Source organism: Xiphias gladius, chromosome 22 (assembly GCF_016859285.1).
Source record: "Xiphias gladius isolate SHS-SW01 ecotype Sanya breed wild chromosome 22, ASM1685928v1, whole genome shotgun sequence".
In the NCBI taxonomy this organism is placed as follows: domain Eukaryota; kingdom Metazoa; phylum Chordata; class Actinopteri; order Istiophoriformes; family Xiphiidae; genus Xiphias; species Xiphias gladius.
In genome coordinates, this window is record NC_053421.1 from 9,770,600 (window position 1) to 9,786,692 (window position 16,093).

General features: G+C 37.8%; 1 protein-coding gene across 1 annotated transcript in view; it reads left to right on the forward strand.

The window, feature by feature from the left end:
• Window positions 1-16,093, forward strand: part of ulk4 (unc-51 like kinase 4) — an 84,939-nt gene that overhangs the window by 30,034 nt on the left and 38,812 nt on the right. The window contains exons 13-20 of the mRNA XM_040117361.1: window positions 133-294; window positions 697-882; window positions 2,558-2,685; window positions 11,410-11,543; window positions 11,770-11,891; window positions 12,261-12,317; window positions 12,681-12,732; window positions 13,391-13,485. Of these exons, the coding sequence (XP_039973295.1) occupies window positions 133-294; window positions 697-882; window positions 2,558-2,685; window positions 11,410-11,543; window positions 11,770-11,891; window positions 12,261-12,317; window positions 12,681-12,732; window positions 13,391-13,485 (936 nt within the window). The remainder of the gene's footprint in view (window positions 1-132; window positions 295-696; window positions 883-2,557; window positions 2,686-11,409; window positions 11,544-11,769; window positions 11,892-12,260; window positions 12,318-12,680; window positions 12,733-13,390; window positions 13,486-16,093) is intronic.

The window sequence follows — 16,093 nt, forward strand, 5'->3', positions numbered from 1 at the left end:
GAAGTGTCAATTGTATTTGCCAAATTAAATTCATAATTTCAGTAAATAATATATACTTGTTAAAATTACTTGTGGTCACTGTTCTATAGTGAATATATGTGATTCAAAGGTGTTTGTGTGTCCGTCTTACAGGATGATTCCATAGTTCATCACATGGTTGCAAAAACCATAGAGAACATCTCCACCACTGTTAATGGATCCTCCCACCACCTGGTTACAACAGAGATAGGCTCTGCCCTGTGGTACCTGTTCACTCACTCCACTGTGGAGGCTGTCAGAGTCACCGCCATCTCTGTAAGTTCAGACAATGAACTGCTTGTATTTTGTGATTGCTCCTGCACAACCTCAGATAATAAAAATGAATGACCTTTCTAATGCTAAATGACAACAAATGATTTGTTGCAAAATCTGGCAACTTAGCTTTAACCACCAAATGTTTAAATGGGCTATATATACATTTATTAACTGACCCCCCATGCAGAATTTGATATCTGTGAGTCATATTAACTTTGTTAATAGTGCAGTGGGTAGAATTACAAATTCATTTGTAGGTTGCTCCATATTATGCACAACTGGGAAGGTGCTTCTTTTTTTAATGGCTGTAACAGTTTAACATCAGTGACGTCAAGTGCAACACTACATTACATGTTTCTATGTAATGTCATGTTGCACTTGTCTCCGTCTCTATGTCTCCAGTCTCTTTCTAGGCTAACCCGGGTGGTCCCAGCAGTCTTCTTGGCAGTGATTGACACATGTGGGCCTGCAGCCATCTTGGAGGGTGTGGTTGGAGCAGGGGCTAGGGTCCAGCAGCACCTGCTCACTGCTATGGCTGCCGCCTTGGTCACCTCATGCATCCAAACACACCGTGTCACACAGAGCACGGTATGTGTATGCTGTCTTCACACCTGCATAAGAATGTAAGAGTATATTTCAAAAATGCCAAATGCAAATACACTCAGATTACATATCAATTGGCCCAAGAAGCCCAGATGCAAACAACCATATTGTTTTAATGTTATATTGAATTCATATTGCTACAGAGAAATTCTACAGATTTGGTAGTAACATCAGTACCTAGCAGGGTTGAAGTTTACGTAGGGAATATCACTAATGAGGAAGTTTTTACATAAGGACTGAGGAATGAAGAAACTCCTAGATCACATCACAACATCAGAAACAAAGGAAACTGGCTTCAAACTCTCTAAACCTTTACTTCATGCTCTCTCTTTCTCTCTCTCTCTCTCTCTCTCATCCATACAGTTCATGAACTAATGCTGAACTGTGCACAAACTAATTTGTCAGGAATTACTTATTTAATTTTTCATAAGACAGCCCATGTAGTGTGTATGTGAAGTTCTAATCTTGGTAAGGCTGAGGGGCTAAAATTGATTTGAAGGTTCTTAACTTGGAGTCTAGCATTGGTAATTGACTCTGAACTGAATTTATTTGCATTGAGCATTTCCAATTTAACACCAGAATACAAACTTAGTACTTCAACTCTACTCTAATTATACACTGATATGCATCCCCTCCCCAGCCCCCTCCCCTCCCATCCTCTGGCACAAAGACAGATAGTCCAAGAGTTTGTTTACACAGAACTCTGTCTGTTAGTGTCTGTGTGTGTGTTTGTGTGCATGCACTTGGGAGACTGTGTGTTATGCACGTCTGCACATGCACATACACTAATTTGTAGTGTGTGTCAGTATCTGGGCTAATTGGCTAAATGAAAGCGCTGCACCCTTCTACTTCAGCAAAGTATTATGGGTAGTAGGGAGGGACTTATCAGCCAGGCACACACTACTGGACTTTGAAATTAATTAACTTGGTGTGTCACCCCATAAACACACATGTATGCACGTTCTCTCACATTAACTCACACACTTACACACAGACATACACGCAGTCAGTAGTGTATGGTGTTGGTGATAATGATAATGGTAATGAATGTTGGCCAGTCAAAATTTTTTTCCAACCAGTTAGTGCCGTTGAGTTTATGCTGAGTGAATGGATGTCTAAAGTAGCTGTAGGCACAAGTTTGTGTGTGTGTGTGTGTGTGTGTGTGTATGTGGGTGGGTGTGTGTGTGTGTGTGTGTGTGTGTGTGTGTGTGTGTGTGGGTGTGTGTGGGTGTGTGTGAGAGATAATGTAGAGTCTGAGCTGATTAAGTTTTTAGCCTGGTAGTTTGATGCATTTTTAGAAAATTATGTTTTTTTCTTCTTCTTCTTAGGTTAAATGATACATTGAATCATTTCTTATTTCTGTGCATACATTATTTGAATACAATGTAGTAAAATATTTTTATAAGATAAACTCAGTATAGCATTGTGTACAATATGAAAACATTTTTCTCTCCTTACTCTGCACCAACCTATCTAGTTGGGATAGTACCTTGTATTCATTTAGGTGTTACTTTGCAGTGTTAATAGAAAAGTCTGATCCACATAGCTCACTTGTATTTGAATTGTAAAGTATAGTATCTTGGACTATACACCGTCAGAAACATGCACAACCAGTCTCAGGGAGACTTTTACTTTGTTCATTTGTGTTTGTGTCTTGTAGGATTTGGTGTTGAAGGTGCTGCGCTGTCTAGAGAGTCCATCCACAGTAACAAGAGCCAAAGCATTACTACTACTGCTGCTACTAATACAGGACAACTCTCACACACTGCTTTACTGCTGTCAACACAGGTAATTACACACTCACTCACACCTAGACACATGCACACACACAGACATGTACTCACAAATAGAGAGAAATTAAAACTCTGTAATATATATTTACAACATGTTTTGCTCCCAGCCAGATTATTATATGTAAACTTGTTTTATTTGGCTAACTGGGCAACAGCTAGAAAGTAGCTCACATTTTCTCACTTACTACGACCAATTATGTTTATATGAAAATTGATTGAATCTCATGTCTCAGGTCTTCATAAACAGCTCTAAGAGTTTGATGAACAGAAATTCTTAATGTTTTGCAACAGGGCAAACAAGGTTTGCCTGTAACTGTGTGCTCTTCAGTAGAGATAACATTGTATATGGTCCTACCCAGCACAGCAGTAGCTCTGCAAAGGACAATAACCAGATACGATACTCGACATCAGTTGGTTGATCTATCCTTTCTACTATGGAGGACGCTGCAAGTTTGACATATTCTTTCATTTTGTGATTTACACTCTTTTTAACTGTACTGTAACACAGTAATAACACATGGAAGCTGCTTGAGGGTGATGTGTCTGCTTAATTGTTATCTTACTACATAGTTCAGTGCACCCTCCTACTGACTGACTGTACTAAGATTTGGACTTGTGTAGCTTGCTCATAACTCCACTCAGTCTGTCAAACCACAAGCTAATTAGTTTTTCTGGAATGTACAGTGCATTCAGAACATATTCAGACCCCTTCACTTTTTTCACATTTTGATTTGTTGCAGCCTTAGGCTACAATAAAAAAATAATAATTTTTCCCCTCATTGCTCCACATTCAATAATGACAAAGCAAAAACAGAAATTTAGAAATTTTTGTAAATTTTTTAAAAAGGAAAAATTTAAATATAACATTGATGTAGGTATTCATGACTATGACTAGACAACTCTGATTGATTGGACATAATTTGGAAAGGCACACATCTGTCTATATAAGGTCTCACAGCTGACAATGCATATCAGGGCAAAAACCAAACAATAAGGTCAAAGGATTGGGGGGGAGGGCTTTGAACCTGATTGTCACTCTGGCTGAGCTCCAGAGGTCCTGTGTGGAGATGAAACAACCACCGTTGCAGCACTCCACCAATCTGTCCTTTATGGCAGAGTGGCCAGATGGAAGCCTCTCCTTAGTGAAAGTTTGCAGAAAAGCACCTAAAGGATTCTCAGACAGTGAAAAACAAGATTCTTTGGTCTTTTAAAGGGCAGCCGAGCAGGTGAACTCAAATGCAGACACAGACAAGGAGACTGGGCAGTTAAAGATGTTTATTGCAAGTTTAGAGGCAGTTCAAGCTAGTAACTGGGAGCCTGGGGCTGGAGGAAACCAGACATGACACTTAGAATTGGTTGTCCTACTGGAAGTTTCTCCCATCTCCATAGAAGAACTCTGGAGCTCAGCCTGAGTGACCATCAGGTTCTTGGTCACGTCTCTTACCAAGGCCCTTCTCCCCTTATTGCTCAGTTAGGTCGGGCGGCCAGCTCTAGGATGTGTCCTGGTTCTTCTAGACCTCTTCCATTGAAGAATTATGGAGGCCACTTTGCTCATTGGACTCTTCAATGCAGCAGAATTTTTTTTGTAGCCTTCTCTAGATCTGTGCCCAGACACAATCCGGTCTCTGAGCTCTGCAGGCAGTACTTCTACTTCATGGCTTTGGGTTTTGCTCTGATATACATTGTCAGCTTTGAGAGCTTATATAGACAGGTGTTTGCCTTTCCAAATCATGTGAATTTACCACAGGTGGACTCCAATCAAGGTGTAGAAACATCTCAAAGATGATCAAGAGAAATGGGAGGCACCTGAAATTTCAAGTGTCATAGCAAAGGTTCAGAATACTAAGATCAATGTGATATTTGAGTTTTTCCTTTTTAATACATTTTCAAAAATTTCTAAAACTCTTTTGTCTCTTTGTCATTATGGGATATTGAGTGCAAATTGATGAGGGACAAATGTTTCGTTTCTTTTATTTTAGCATAAGAGATATAACAAAGTGTGAAAAAATTTCAGGGGTCTGAATACTTTCTGAATGCACCATAGTTGCCCATTTTAACACAGACTGAACTGTTAGACAATAAAACAAATAACATTTGTGAATTCCATTTCAGGGTGGGATTTCCCTTTAATTATTTAGCTGTAGCTTTCAGTGTGTCTCTTACCCAGCTACACTGTTGTTAAAATTAAATTCCTTCTTCAGAATACAGCATGTTAGGCAAAATCCAAAAGTGTGCTCCCAGTTTTTTTTTTTTTTGTGATATTGTTAATTTTAAAGAAAATGGCATTTGTACTAACTACCACAACTAATCTACATTGTTAAATTGGTGTATATTATCTAGTTCCAGCCAAGCACTCCTGTTGGTCCAAGAGTCATCCAAGGTTGCTAGCTATGATTAATTGATTGCTGGGGAGGCATAAAACTTTTTTTTCTGGCACTTAGTGAAAACAGCTCTTTAAATCACATAATAATTTGTAATCCTTTTAATGGTATCTGTAATGACTGATCAAGGATCCAGGTCTCATTATGAGCTTTCTGGTTTCACTGCAGGCAGACTCCCCCTGTCCATTATGTTGGGTGTGAAAATAAAATCGATTTAATCAATAAATAAAAACAATGCAGTTTTCTTACTGTGTAATCCTCATGCAGCCTACTGGAAAACTATTTGGTCAAATTTCTGATAACAGTAGGCCTGGTAAAGACAGTTTGATCAGCCGCTGTTCTTTCAGCACCTCAGGAGCTGCTGAAAGACAGACAGCTGGTTCTGACTAAAGAGATGGCCACACGGAGGTTGGAGTCGGTGTGGATTGAAGGGACCGAATGCTTCAGTAGCGCTTACATGCCACTCATATCACACTTTTAATGAGATTCCCAGGTAGACTACATCCACAGTAATTGACTGAATCTGAAAACACTGTTTACTTCTGAGAGTGACTTGTGTACACACCATTGTTTTCACGTTCTTTGAGAGTTATAGACAATAGAAAGTTGACCTCTCAACTGTAATGCCACACAGCAGCTGATCATGTATGACCAGGCTTATGTCATCGTTTTCCAAAAGCTCTGCTTTCTTCTGTCTACAATGAAATGCAAGTCCAGCATGTTCACAGTTATTTACTCTGGAGAGCATTTTAGGAAAGTAGCTTAATGTGGATGGAGAGAAATAGCTTAATTCTCACATTTAACCAACTTATTTTGGACATGTTATATAACAAGCTAAGTTAAAGATTTATTAGATTAGTAAACCAAGAAATTTTGCTATACAGGCCATGCCTGGAGAGATTTATCTTGAAGCAAATAAATCACTTTCAGCACAATTATCTGTTATTTAAAGCAGACTGTTTTTAGTAGGGAGACTTCCTTCATAAAAATGCTGCCTGGGGTTGTAGGCAAGTTGAACTCTGTGTAACCTTTGCATTAACTAGTACAGAAGCTGTGGGAATGATAATATAAATGTATGTACCCTGGACATTCAGTTTGTGCTGCTGCATGTTTTGAATTTACTGGAACTTCAAATGGTTCATTAGAGCTGGTTGTCCTGTGTTTCACCTCACACTAACTTGCAATGCAGCTGTGAAAGAGCATTGCTCATATGATCAGATGCAAATACATGATATATATGTATACACGCAGTTCCCCTGGTAATTTATTACCAGTTGGTATTTCAGTTTGAAAAAGATGCCCTAGATTACTGACATATGGATCCTTATAACTGTCTCTCTCCTTGTCTCTTCTCTCTCTCCCTCTCTATTTTTCCATATCTTTTTTTTTTCTCAAAAAGTTTTTCTTTTTTATTGAAATGCTTCTCTTATCCTCTCTTTCTCTCTCTCAGTCTCAGGTTCTTATTTTCTTTCTCTGCTATTGCTGTCTCACATTTTACACGTGAACTGCCAAGTTAACTTTTGCATAAAATGGTAAGGTTAGTTGAAGTGAGGGTTTGCTGAAACTACCAATGATTTTCTTTGTTATTATTTTGTTTTTACCAAAAATAAACTGACATTCTGAATATACATCTTTATAAATTTTTTTACTCAAATAGCTCTCTCAGCTCAGCATCAGTGAAGTTTGATTTTATGCCAAGAAGTCATTAAATGTATTTATTGTTTTACACAATCTTACACAAAAAAATAAAATTTCAGCTGGTCCCAATTCCATAATAAATCATTCTAATTGTGGTTTGAGTATGTAGTGTGTTCATACTTAAAATCTGACAGAAATATGTATCCTTGAAGATATAGTTAGGCATAATAAATTCACTTGCTTTGTGAGTGTTGTGTTGATGGACACACCATGTGCAATTACAATGGAAATAAAGGACCTAGTGTCAGCTGGATATAATTAAAACTAATTGAATATTTGGATTGGAGTTGTTTGTGTGGTCAGGAATTTCTTCGAAAACAAGAAAGAACATTTTTCACTCTCAACGATAAAGTTGTATTTTATTCTAAAATAAAGTATGTTTGGGAAAAAAAATTGTTTCCAATTTTTAGCAGTAGCATTCCAAATTTGCAGTTTGATTCTCACTTTTCAGCATATGTCTGTGGTTGTTTCCTTTTAGTTACAGTACATTACTTCCTGGTACACTAACATCTTAAACACAATACCATAAAGGATACAAGTTGTAGTATATTCTCTGGAACTGGGACACAGAAATAGTCTTTGGCAGGAAATGGAAATGAAGCAGCAAGATTACCTTATTTAGGATCTTTTTACATTGCATGTCAGCCTTATGCCAGAGCATCATATATGCTGGATCTTATAATGATTTTTGCTTCCTTATAGTTATGAGAATAAAATTCCTGGAAGTCTAACCACAACCTTCTGTTACACATGACCTTAAAAAAGAATGAAGGTATTTTTATTTCTCACTTCCTCTTCAACTCTTTTCTTCTGTCTGCCTGTCTTTCAATCTCACATGTATACACTTTCTCTTTATGTCTCTCTTCTCACTTGCTCTCCCTCTGTTCACTGTGTTAGAGCTGTCAGAGTTGACCTGCCTGTCTCTCTCCCATCGAGCACTCTGCATGATTCAACCACACACACAGGCACACATGTCTTTCCCTCAGTCCTGCTCTCACCCAGGCACGTTGTGTTTAATTAGCTCCTCAGTGGTGTGAAAATGTGCGTGTGTGTTCGTAAATGTGTATTTGTCTGTATGAGATAAACTTGTGCAAGCCTCACTGAGAAGTGTCAAGATTGCCATTGGGAGTGGAGTGAGATGGCTTTCAACAGACACAGTCACACACACACAGAGCGAGCCACTTGTAGGTCAGTTGTGTGTGAGTACTCTGTGAGTCTCCCACAGTGACTGACAGAGAGGTGGCAAGTTTGTCTCTCTTTATTTAGCAATCAGGAAAATAGGCTGCAAGACTAACAGAGGAACACACAGGCAGAAGTCTAGCAGGGAGACAAATGGGCAGACAGACAAGAACCAGGCATAGAGCTGGGTAGGGAGACAGACCGGTCAACAACTACAGAGACAGACGTACATGTACAGTAGATGGAAAGGTAGACTGAAAAGCATTTTGTATTGGGAAAACATGTGGTACTATATTTGAGGCCGGTGTGGTAATTAGAAAATGCTGACTTTCGTGCTGTTGAAGATTATATTTTGAAACAACTGTAAGGGCTACCCAAATACAAAATTCAACACTTTATTGGAACCTACTATCATTCTGCTATGAAGTTTTGTACATACATCCATGGTGCCCAGGGGATACATCCTAATAACTTTGGTGATCCTCGGAAATTTCCACTGACACCACCATGAGGTTGACTTTTTTGGTTTTGAGTGAAATTTCTCAACAAAAATCTGATGGATAGCCAAGAAATTTAATAGATATGTCCCTCTCAGGATGAATTGTAATAACTTCCCTAACCGTTCTGTCTAGCACCATACACAGGTCAACATTTTCACTGTTTATGACAGAATTACAAGGCTTTCCAGTGTGCTGCCAATTTCAGAGAGGGGGTGGGAGTGACTTCTCATTCAGGAAATATTGTTCATTTATATCCTTATTTTATAACTGCACTGCAAAATAATACAAGCAGCAGTGAAAAAAGGGATGAATATTTCACTAGCAGGAAAGTTTTCTGGGGAGAGAAAACCCTTTTCTAAATTGATTACATGTAAATAATAGATAATTTTTCAGTTGATTTAAATAAATTTGTATGTAGTATGTAGATGATTTCACTAATGTGATTTTCCCCATTAATGAATGGGAACATACTGTACGGTAGCTTCAGAAGTATTCAGACCCCTTCAAGTTTTGCACTTTATTGTTTAAAGATTTAACTTTAAATGGACAAAATTGCCATTTTCGCCCATAATGACAGTATTGATAATGACAAAGTGAAAACATGATTTTAGAATATTTTGCAAATTTATTAATAATCAAAAAACGGAAATATCTCATTTACAAAAGTATTCCTACCCTCAATTCAGTACTTTGAAGAAGCCCAATTACAGTTCTTGGGTAAGTCTCTACAAAGTTTGCACACAGTTTATCCCATTCTTTCTGGCTGATCCTCTCAAACTTTATCAGACTGGATGGGAAGCATATGTGAATTTCCATCTTCAGGTCTCTCAACAGATGTTCTCTGTGGTTTAAGTCTGAGCTTTGGACTCTAGGAAGTCCTGGTGGTTCAAAACTTCTCCCATTCCATAATATTGAGGCCACTGTGATCCTGGGAACACTCAAAGCTTTAGAAACGGTTCTATACTCTGGTCCTGACCTATGCCTTTTATCGCAGAGGTCTACAGAGAGTTCCTAGGACTTCATGGTTTGGTTTTTGTCCTGACATGCAGTATAAATTGTGGAAACTTATATACACAGGTCTGTGCCTTTCTAAACTATGTGAAATCAATTCAATTTACTACAGGTGAACTCCAATCAAGTTCTGGACACATCTAAAGGATAATTAAAGCAAACAGGATGCACCTCTCACAATTTGGAGTGCCACAGCAGTGGGTCTGAATACTTTAAGGAGAAATTTATGTTTTTGATTTTTAATAAATTTGCAAATATTTCGAAAAAACATTTTTTCACTTTGTCGTTATGGATTATTGAGTGTAGATTGATTAGCAAAATGGCAATTTTATCCATTTATAGTTAAATTTACAACATAATAAAGTGTGCAAAAGGTGAAGGGGTCTGAATACTTCCTGAAACAACTGTATGTAATTGAAATTATTCATGTAGCAGACCTTTGTGGTAATGGAACTGAAAAAGGTCTTAACATTTGATGATGCTTACACTGCCTTATGCTAAGTTCACAATACACGATTTTAGCCCGGATTTTCCAATTGCCGACAGTTTTAGGAGATTGCTGAGAAAAGCCCCAGATCAGAGGCAGATTGGTGAGCAACCGCTATTTGTGAACTGTTCAAAGACACTATCTGAGAGATTTGCCTATGCATGACAGACGCTAGAAAGATATCTATCAAGCTAAATATCTGGATCTGTTGGGAGTCCAAATCCAGTAGTGTGAAAAGTGTTGTGTCTAGCAATGAGTGCAGCAACAAGCTACAGTGTTTTCATGACAAAACATAGTATGGAGACCAGACAGACTTGTTGGGGATTGCTCCTGGTGAAAGCTCTTGTTATTTGTGACCCCTGTTGCTTATAATCCATGTAGTGTTCAAACCACAATAATTTCAAGATTCCCAATTACAAGACAAGTTGTGTAGCGTGAACAGTACAGCAATCTGACTCCTTTGAAATACATGTAGTGTGTAGTGTGTGGCATTATCTCTGTGACATCCCTCTTTTCTACCTCATGTGTTTCTTGGTTCTAATTGTTTCATTTCGTGTTGTCATTGTTAATTATACTGTTGTATTTAATATCTATAAAATGCAATTAAGGTATTGTTGAGACTAATGTTTTCATTCCTGAAGGTCCAACGTTGCCAACTATGCTGGAGTAATTTATTTCACTGTGACCGATTACTAAGATCCTGGCAAGGTTGATCTTTATAATCATTTGAAATGAGATAAACTTAACTAGTAATTTGCAGGTCTGTCTCAATGGCACGGCTCAAAATAGATTTGATAATAAAACCTACTAAAGGGTTTTTTTTTTTTTTTTGCATTAATTTTTTTTTTATTTGCACAAACCCCATAACAGTAATGGAAATTTGTAAAAATGAAATGCACTGGACCCCAAATATAGTATCATTGGCACTCTAAAGCTTAGAATCAATATTTGTTAACTTCTGTGACCTCTCTGAATCTCTCTGCATGGGTCTGCATTAATTCTTGCTTTCGATTGCATGTGCCCTGATACACACATCTGTGGTTGTGTTTGTGTGTCACTAATGCATATCAGTTAGCAGTGGTAACCTTTGTGCTCTGTTCTGAATTGGTGAATAGAACATTATTGATTACTGTTCAATACACGCAGCCTGATGAGAGTAAAAATCTTCTCAAACTCGGGGTCGGTCTGTAAGTCTCCCTCTTGCCTGGTCTCCCTGCCCCATCGTTTTTATGCATCTTGTCAGAATTTCATAGCTCACTAACTAGAATCATATTGTTTAATGTGTCTTTTTAACTCTTATGTGTAGCAGTATAATAAAATCAATCACTAAAAGCAGCCAGAGTTAAAAAAAAATCCTTCATCCTTGAAACATTAATGTATTAGTAATACTACATACAGATGTGAAAATAAGTTGTTTTTTCTATTTTGTGACATGCAAGGCTTGTTTATCTCATTCTTTCTAGACTTGTCATGTACCTGGAGAGAGACTTACGCAAAGCCACACCTCTCAGAGAGAACCCCAGCCAATCAGGATACCTGTCTCAGTGTCTGGACTTACTGATTGTATATCTGAGTAGCACTGCACCACTGATATTGGGTACATACAGATACATACATGCACACATACTCACACACACAGATTAAAGATACCCCTCTGCATGTTTCTGTAAAACCATTCATAAAATTTCAGCTTAATAGGAAAATTTTAGTGTTTTTGCAAAATAGTCAAATATGGTTTATGCTTGTACGTAACCCCATTAACCCTCTACTGTCACTGTTTCTCATCTTGTATCCCCTTGACTTGTCTCCTATCCTTTCTCTAGAGGATGTCTTATGTTCATTGAGAGGTGTGATTCAGAGGAGACACCCCTCTGCAACTCAGAGCAGACAGCTTAAACACACTTTGCCTACAATGTCTGTAGTGCTGGAACTTCTTTCATCACAGGTAACTAGGACCAAAAGGAATATTTTTCTTATAAATTACCAGTAGCTATCTCTAGTATTGAACACAGCCTTCCCCATCTATTTTGCAAGTCAGTTAATCGCACATTCATAGTCCTTTCATTGAAGACTAGGTGTGTGTGTCTGTTAACAAATATATAATGGTTTTGATTTAATTTAGGTTAGTGCCAGATAGATACATTTGGCTATAGTTCTGACACCGTACCCCATTTGAATTTGTGTATAAGAAACCTTCAAGACAGTAATTTTAAGTGAAGCATTGGTCTTTTGTTTCTTTTTACTATTTTGCTTAGTCGTCCCATCACCCCCGATCTCTGTCAAACTGTTTGACTGACTCTCTCTCTTCTCACAGGTCTTTCGATCTCAAATTGTAACTGAGGAGTTTCTAGCTCAAATTGGATTGCTACTTGTAAGTGTTTGGTAATAAAGATTACGTGTTTTGCTGTGGAATTGTTGTCTGTCTCCACATTTGAGTGATTGTTTTACAAGCTAATAACACTGTTAAAATTCAGGATCCACAAGGACCTTTTGAATCTGAATTTGTTCGACATGTTAAAACATACAGTGACATCCCAACAAGTCTAAGCCATTAACACAATTAGGATAACGTAAAAAGAAGTATTCATTTCCATTGCAGTCTTTAAATAGTTTGCAGGACGACAGCTAAAAAAAGAAAACAGTTTTCACTAGCTACAGTACAGTACAAATATCTTGACCAAGTGTTGTTGAAGTTTTTAATTGATGTGTTATATCTACACTCTCTTTCTCTCAGAACTATATCATCTCTATAGAATCAAATGAAACCAATGTGGCCAGTGCAGTGGGTGAGTTACTTTTTCACTTACTGCAATGATAACACACAGTATACAATGCTTATCTACTGTGTCATTTTTTTTAACAAACCATACTTTGAATTCACTTTTCATGTGATTAGCATTGTGTTTTTCTCCTATGCATTATTTTATCTTTATGTTCATCATTAATTGTATCATATTAGTTGATGCTTTTATGTAAGTCTTAATTGTACTACATCTGCTGTTTTTCCCTTGGAACTGACATTTCACAATACATTTTCTTTACCTGATTTAATTAAGACTAAAAGTAATGAATTAAGCTTCTGTAGTTTAAAAATAGTGTCACTTCTTATAAACCATGCATTTTAGAAAATGAAGTTTTTAGATCATAGGAAAAAAATATTAATTTGTGGAAGATAAGGAGAGAAACAGGTAAATACATACATGAGGAGACAGATCTATTGAATGTCCAATCTGTTGTGCACAAGGCAAGTTGAGAGTACAGCATCAGCCACAAGGTACTGCATCTGGAGGAGCTGAGGGGGTTCATATTATCAACCATACTCCAGCTGCTAGCTCACAAATGGAATACACAGGGGATTCAGTTTCTGGTCAGCCTGTGGGTCATCCTCTACTTTTATTGAGGAGATGATTCAGTATACCTGAATGATATTTGATTCCCCTCTAGGTGCATCAGTATGTGATGAGTTGATTAGGACATCTCTGTCCATTGTGGAAGTCCTGAGTCAGCACCATTCTCTCATCACTCCACATCACGGAGCTGTAAGTATGCACACAAGTGAGTATGCACCTGACTTCCTGTCTTACTCACTGTCTGTCTACCTGATACAGACTAATTTTGAATGTGTGTGTGTGTGTGTGTGTGTGTGTGTGTGTGTGTGTGTGTGTGTGTGTGTGTGTGTGTGTGTGTGTCAGTCTGTCTGTTTTAGTGTGACGGCTAATAGTTTGTATGTCTGACTGATTGTCTGCTGAAAGTTTTATAAAGAAATATAGGACAGGTATCCTGTGATATTCAACATCAGTACATTAACTCTGACAGGACTTTGCAGACAACCTTTCATAATCCTGGTATTCTTAGAAAAACATAGGTAATACATGAGTTGGTTTGCTGTGATAGAACACTTGCAAAAAACAAGTGAGGACTATAAAAACTATCAGGTTAATGTTAGCGTTTCTCCATGAATATCTCCAGTTTTTGTCCATTTCATATAGTGGCCCCTGGTTTGATATTTACTCTGTGTCTTCCAGTCTGCTAAACCTGTCTATTAGTGGTCAGAGGACACAGGTTGAACTTGTGGGCTATTAGGCAAGACACTGATCAACTATTGAACCAACAGAGCCTCATCAGATCTGTGTGTGTGTGTGTGTGTGTGTGTGTGTGTGTGTGTGTGTGTGTGTGTGTGTGTGTGTGTGTGTGTGTGTGTGTGTGTGTGTGTGTGTGTGTGTGTGTGTGCGTGTGCATGTGACGGGACGATGAGATTGTGTTTAATGACTATTGACATATGGAAGTAGAGAGCCGTATGAAGCAGACAGGATGGAGGGAGAGAAAAGAAAAGAGATGAGGTATAGAAGAAAGGAGCAAAGAGGAGTCTTTCTGCAACTGAGAGTCAATAACACAGGAAGGCACTTTAATTACCATCAGCCAGCTCACATTAACTGTTATTGCCTGCTGGAGAAGGAGACACACTCATGTTTGAGTTAGTTTACGTATCTGAATCCCTATCCTAGAGTAAAGTTTGAACTAAGTTTTTTGTCCCCACAATGTCTTTTTAAATAAACCTCTTTCTAACTTAAACCAAGTAGGCATGACCATGTATTCACTAAGTATCCCGGTTGATTTAATGTGCAATTGAACTGTAATATGGAAAAACGGTTAAAAACACTTTATAGCCGACACAGACGTTTAAATATCTTAACTAACAGGTGTAAGCAAATACAATTTCATGTTGACTTTGGTCACTGAGCATGATTTTATTGCACTAAATGTGCAGTCAGTCACTAAGGTTGGTTCATTACTTCTTTGTTTATGTTAGCAATGTGTTTAGCAATTCAGAACAAAGGATAGAAAAAAACAACATATAAGAGTTTTCTCTATTGTTATCACATAATTTTGATCCTATAAATACAGTACAACACCAGACTAATTATTCATGAGCAAAACCAACTGGTGGTTTCCCTTATATCCCTATTGAACAATATTAAATTGAGTCAGTTAACTTGTTTGTTACTATACCAGAATTTGCCACTTTGGCAAATAGAGAATACTACCATCCTCTTTTCAACTCAGTCTCACAACTATTCAGTTATCTAGAAAGGCCAATATATATTGAGCATCATTATATACTACTGTATGTATCCAGGAGCCACTTGCTGACATAGCCCATTTGTTGTTACATTAATGATATACAGTCGCTTCAGTACAGCAGGTATATTTAAAAAAAAGTTTTATGCACTGCCTAATCAACAGTGTACACGAGGTTTGTTTACCAGAAACAGATGTTGAATTTCAGAAGACCAGCTGTTGCCTCTGATTTGCAAATGGTAAAAAAGGTAAAATAAAAAGTGTATACAATATTACATCTTTCCTACACCTGTGAGAATACAGATTAAATAGCATTTTACTACTTTTGTAGTGGCTGCAAAGTAAACTGAATGAAATTCATCTTTAGTTGTAATGGTGTTGAGGTGATAGGAAAGGTCTTTTTTGCACCACTGTACAATAGGCAGAGGGATTACTATGTAAGAAAGCAAAAACAGAAAATGGGGACAAAAAAGGATTTCAGAAAGTGTAGGGACATGTCACCCTTAGATAACAGTTCAGAGAAGCTGCACCAACCCCCCCCCCCCCCCCCACACACACACACACACACACACACACACACGCACAAACACACTCACACATTCCATCCAGTCTTTTGATGCTTGTGATATTAATACACAGACCATTAAGTGGTGGACAACATCCTTTGTACTTTTCTTTCTCTGGCTTTCAGTGTAATGACCTCACACACACTCACTCAGCATTCGTGTTGTTTTTATGGTAATATTTGTAATCATGCAAATTCATGCAATACAGATTCATGCCTAAGTAAAGGCTTTGACAGTTGTGGAAGTACATTTTTGTGTGTGTTTGTGTGCGTGTGTGTGTGTGTGTGTGTGTGTGTGTGTGTGTGTGTGTGTGTGTGTGTGTGTGTGTGTGTGTGTGTGTGTGTGATCAAAGAAATCACTCAACAGTGTATTTCCATAGTAATTTGATCCTCTGTGACAGTGGTCTGTGTGGATGATGCCCACTGAATTATTACAGTACAATATTTTCTATTCATTCTAACCTAAAAATATATAGTATCTGTTTTCAGATTTGCTGTGTGTT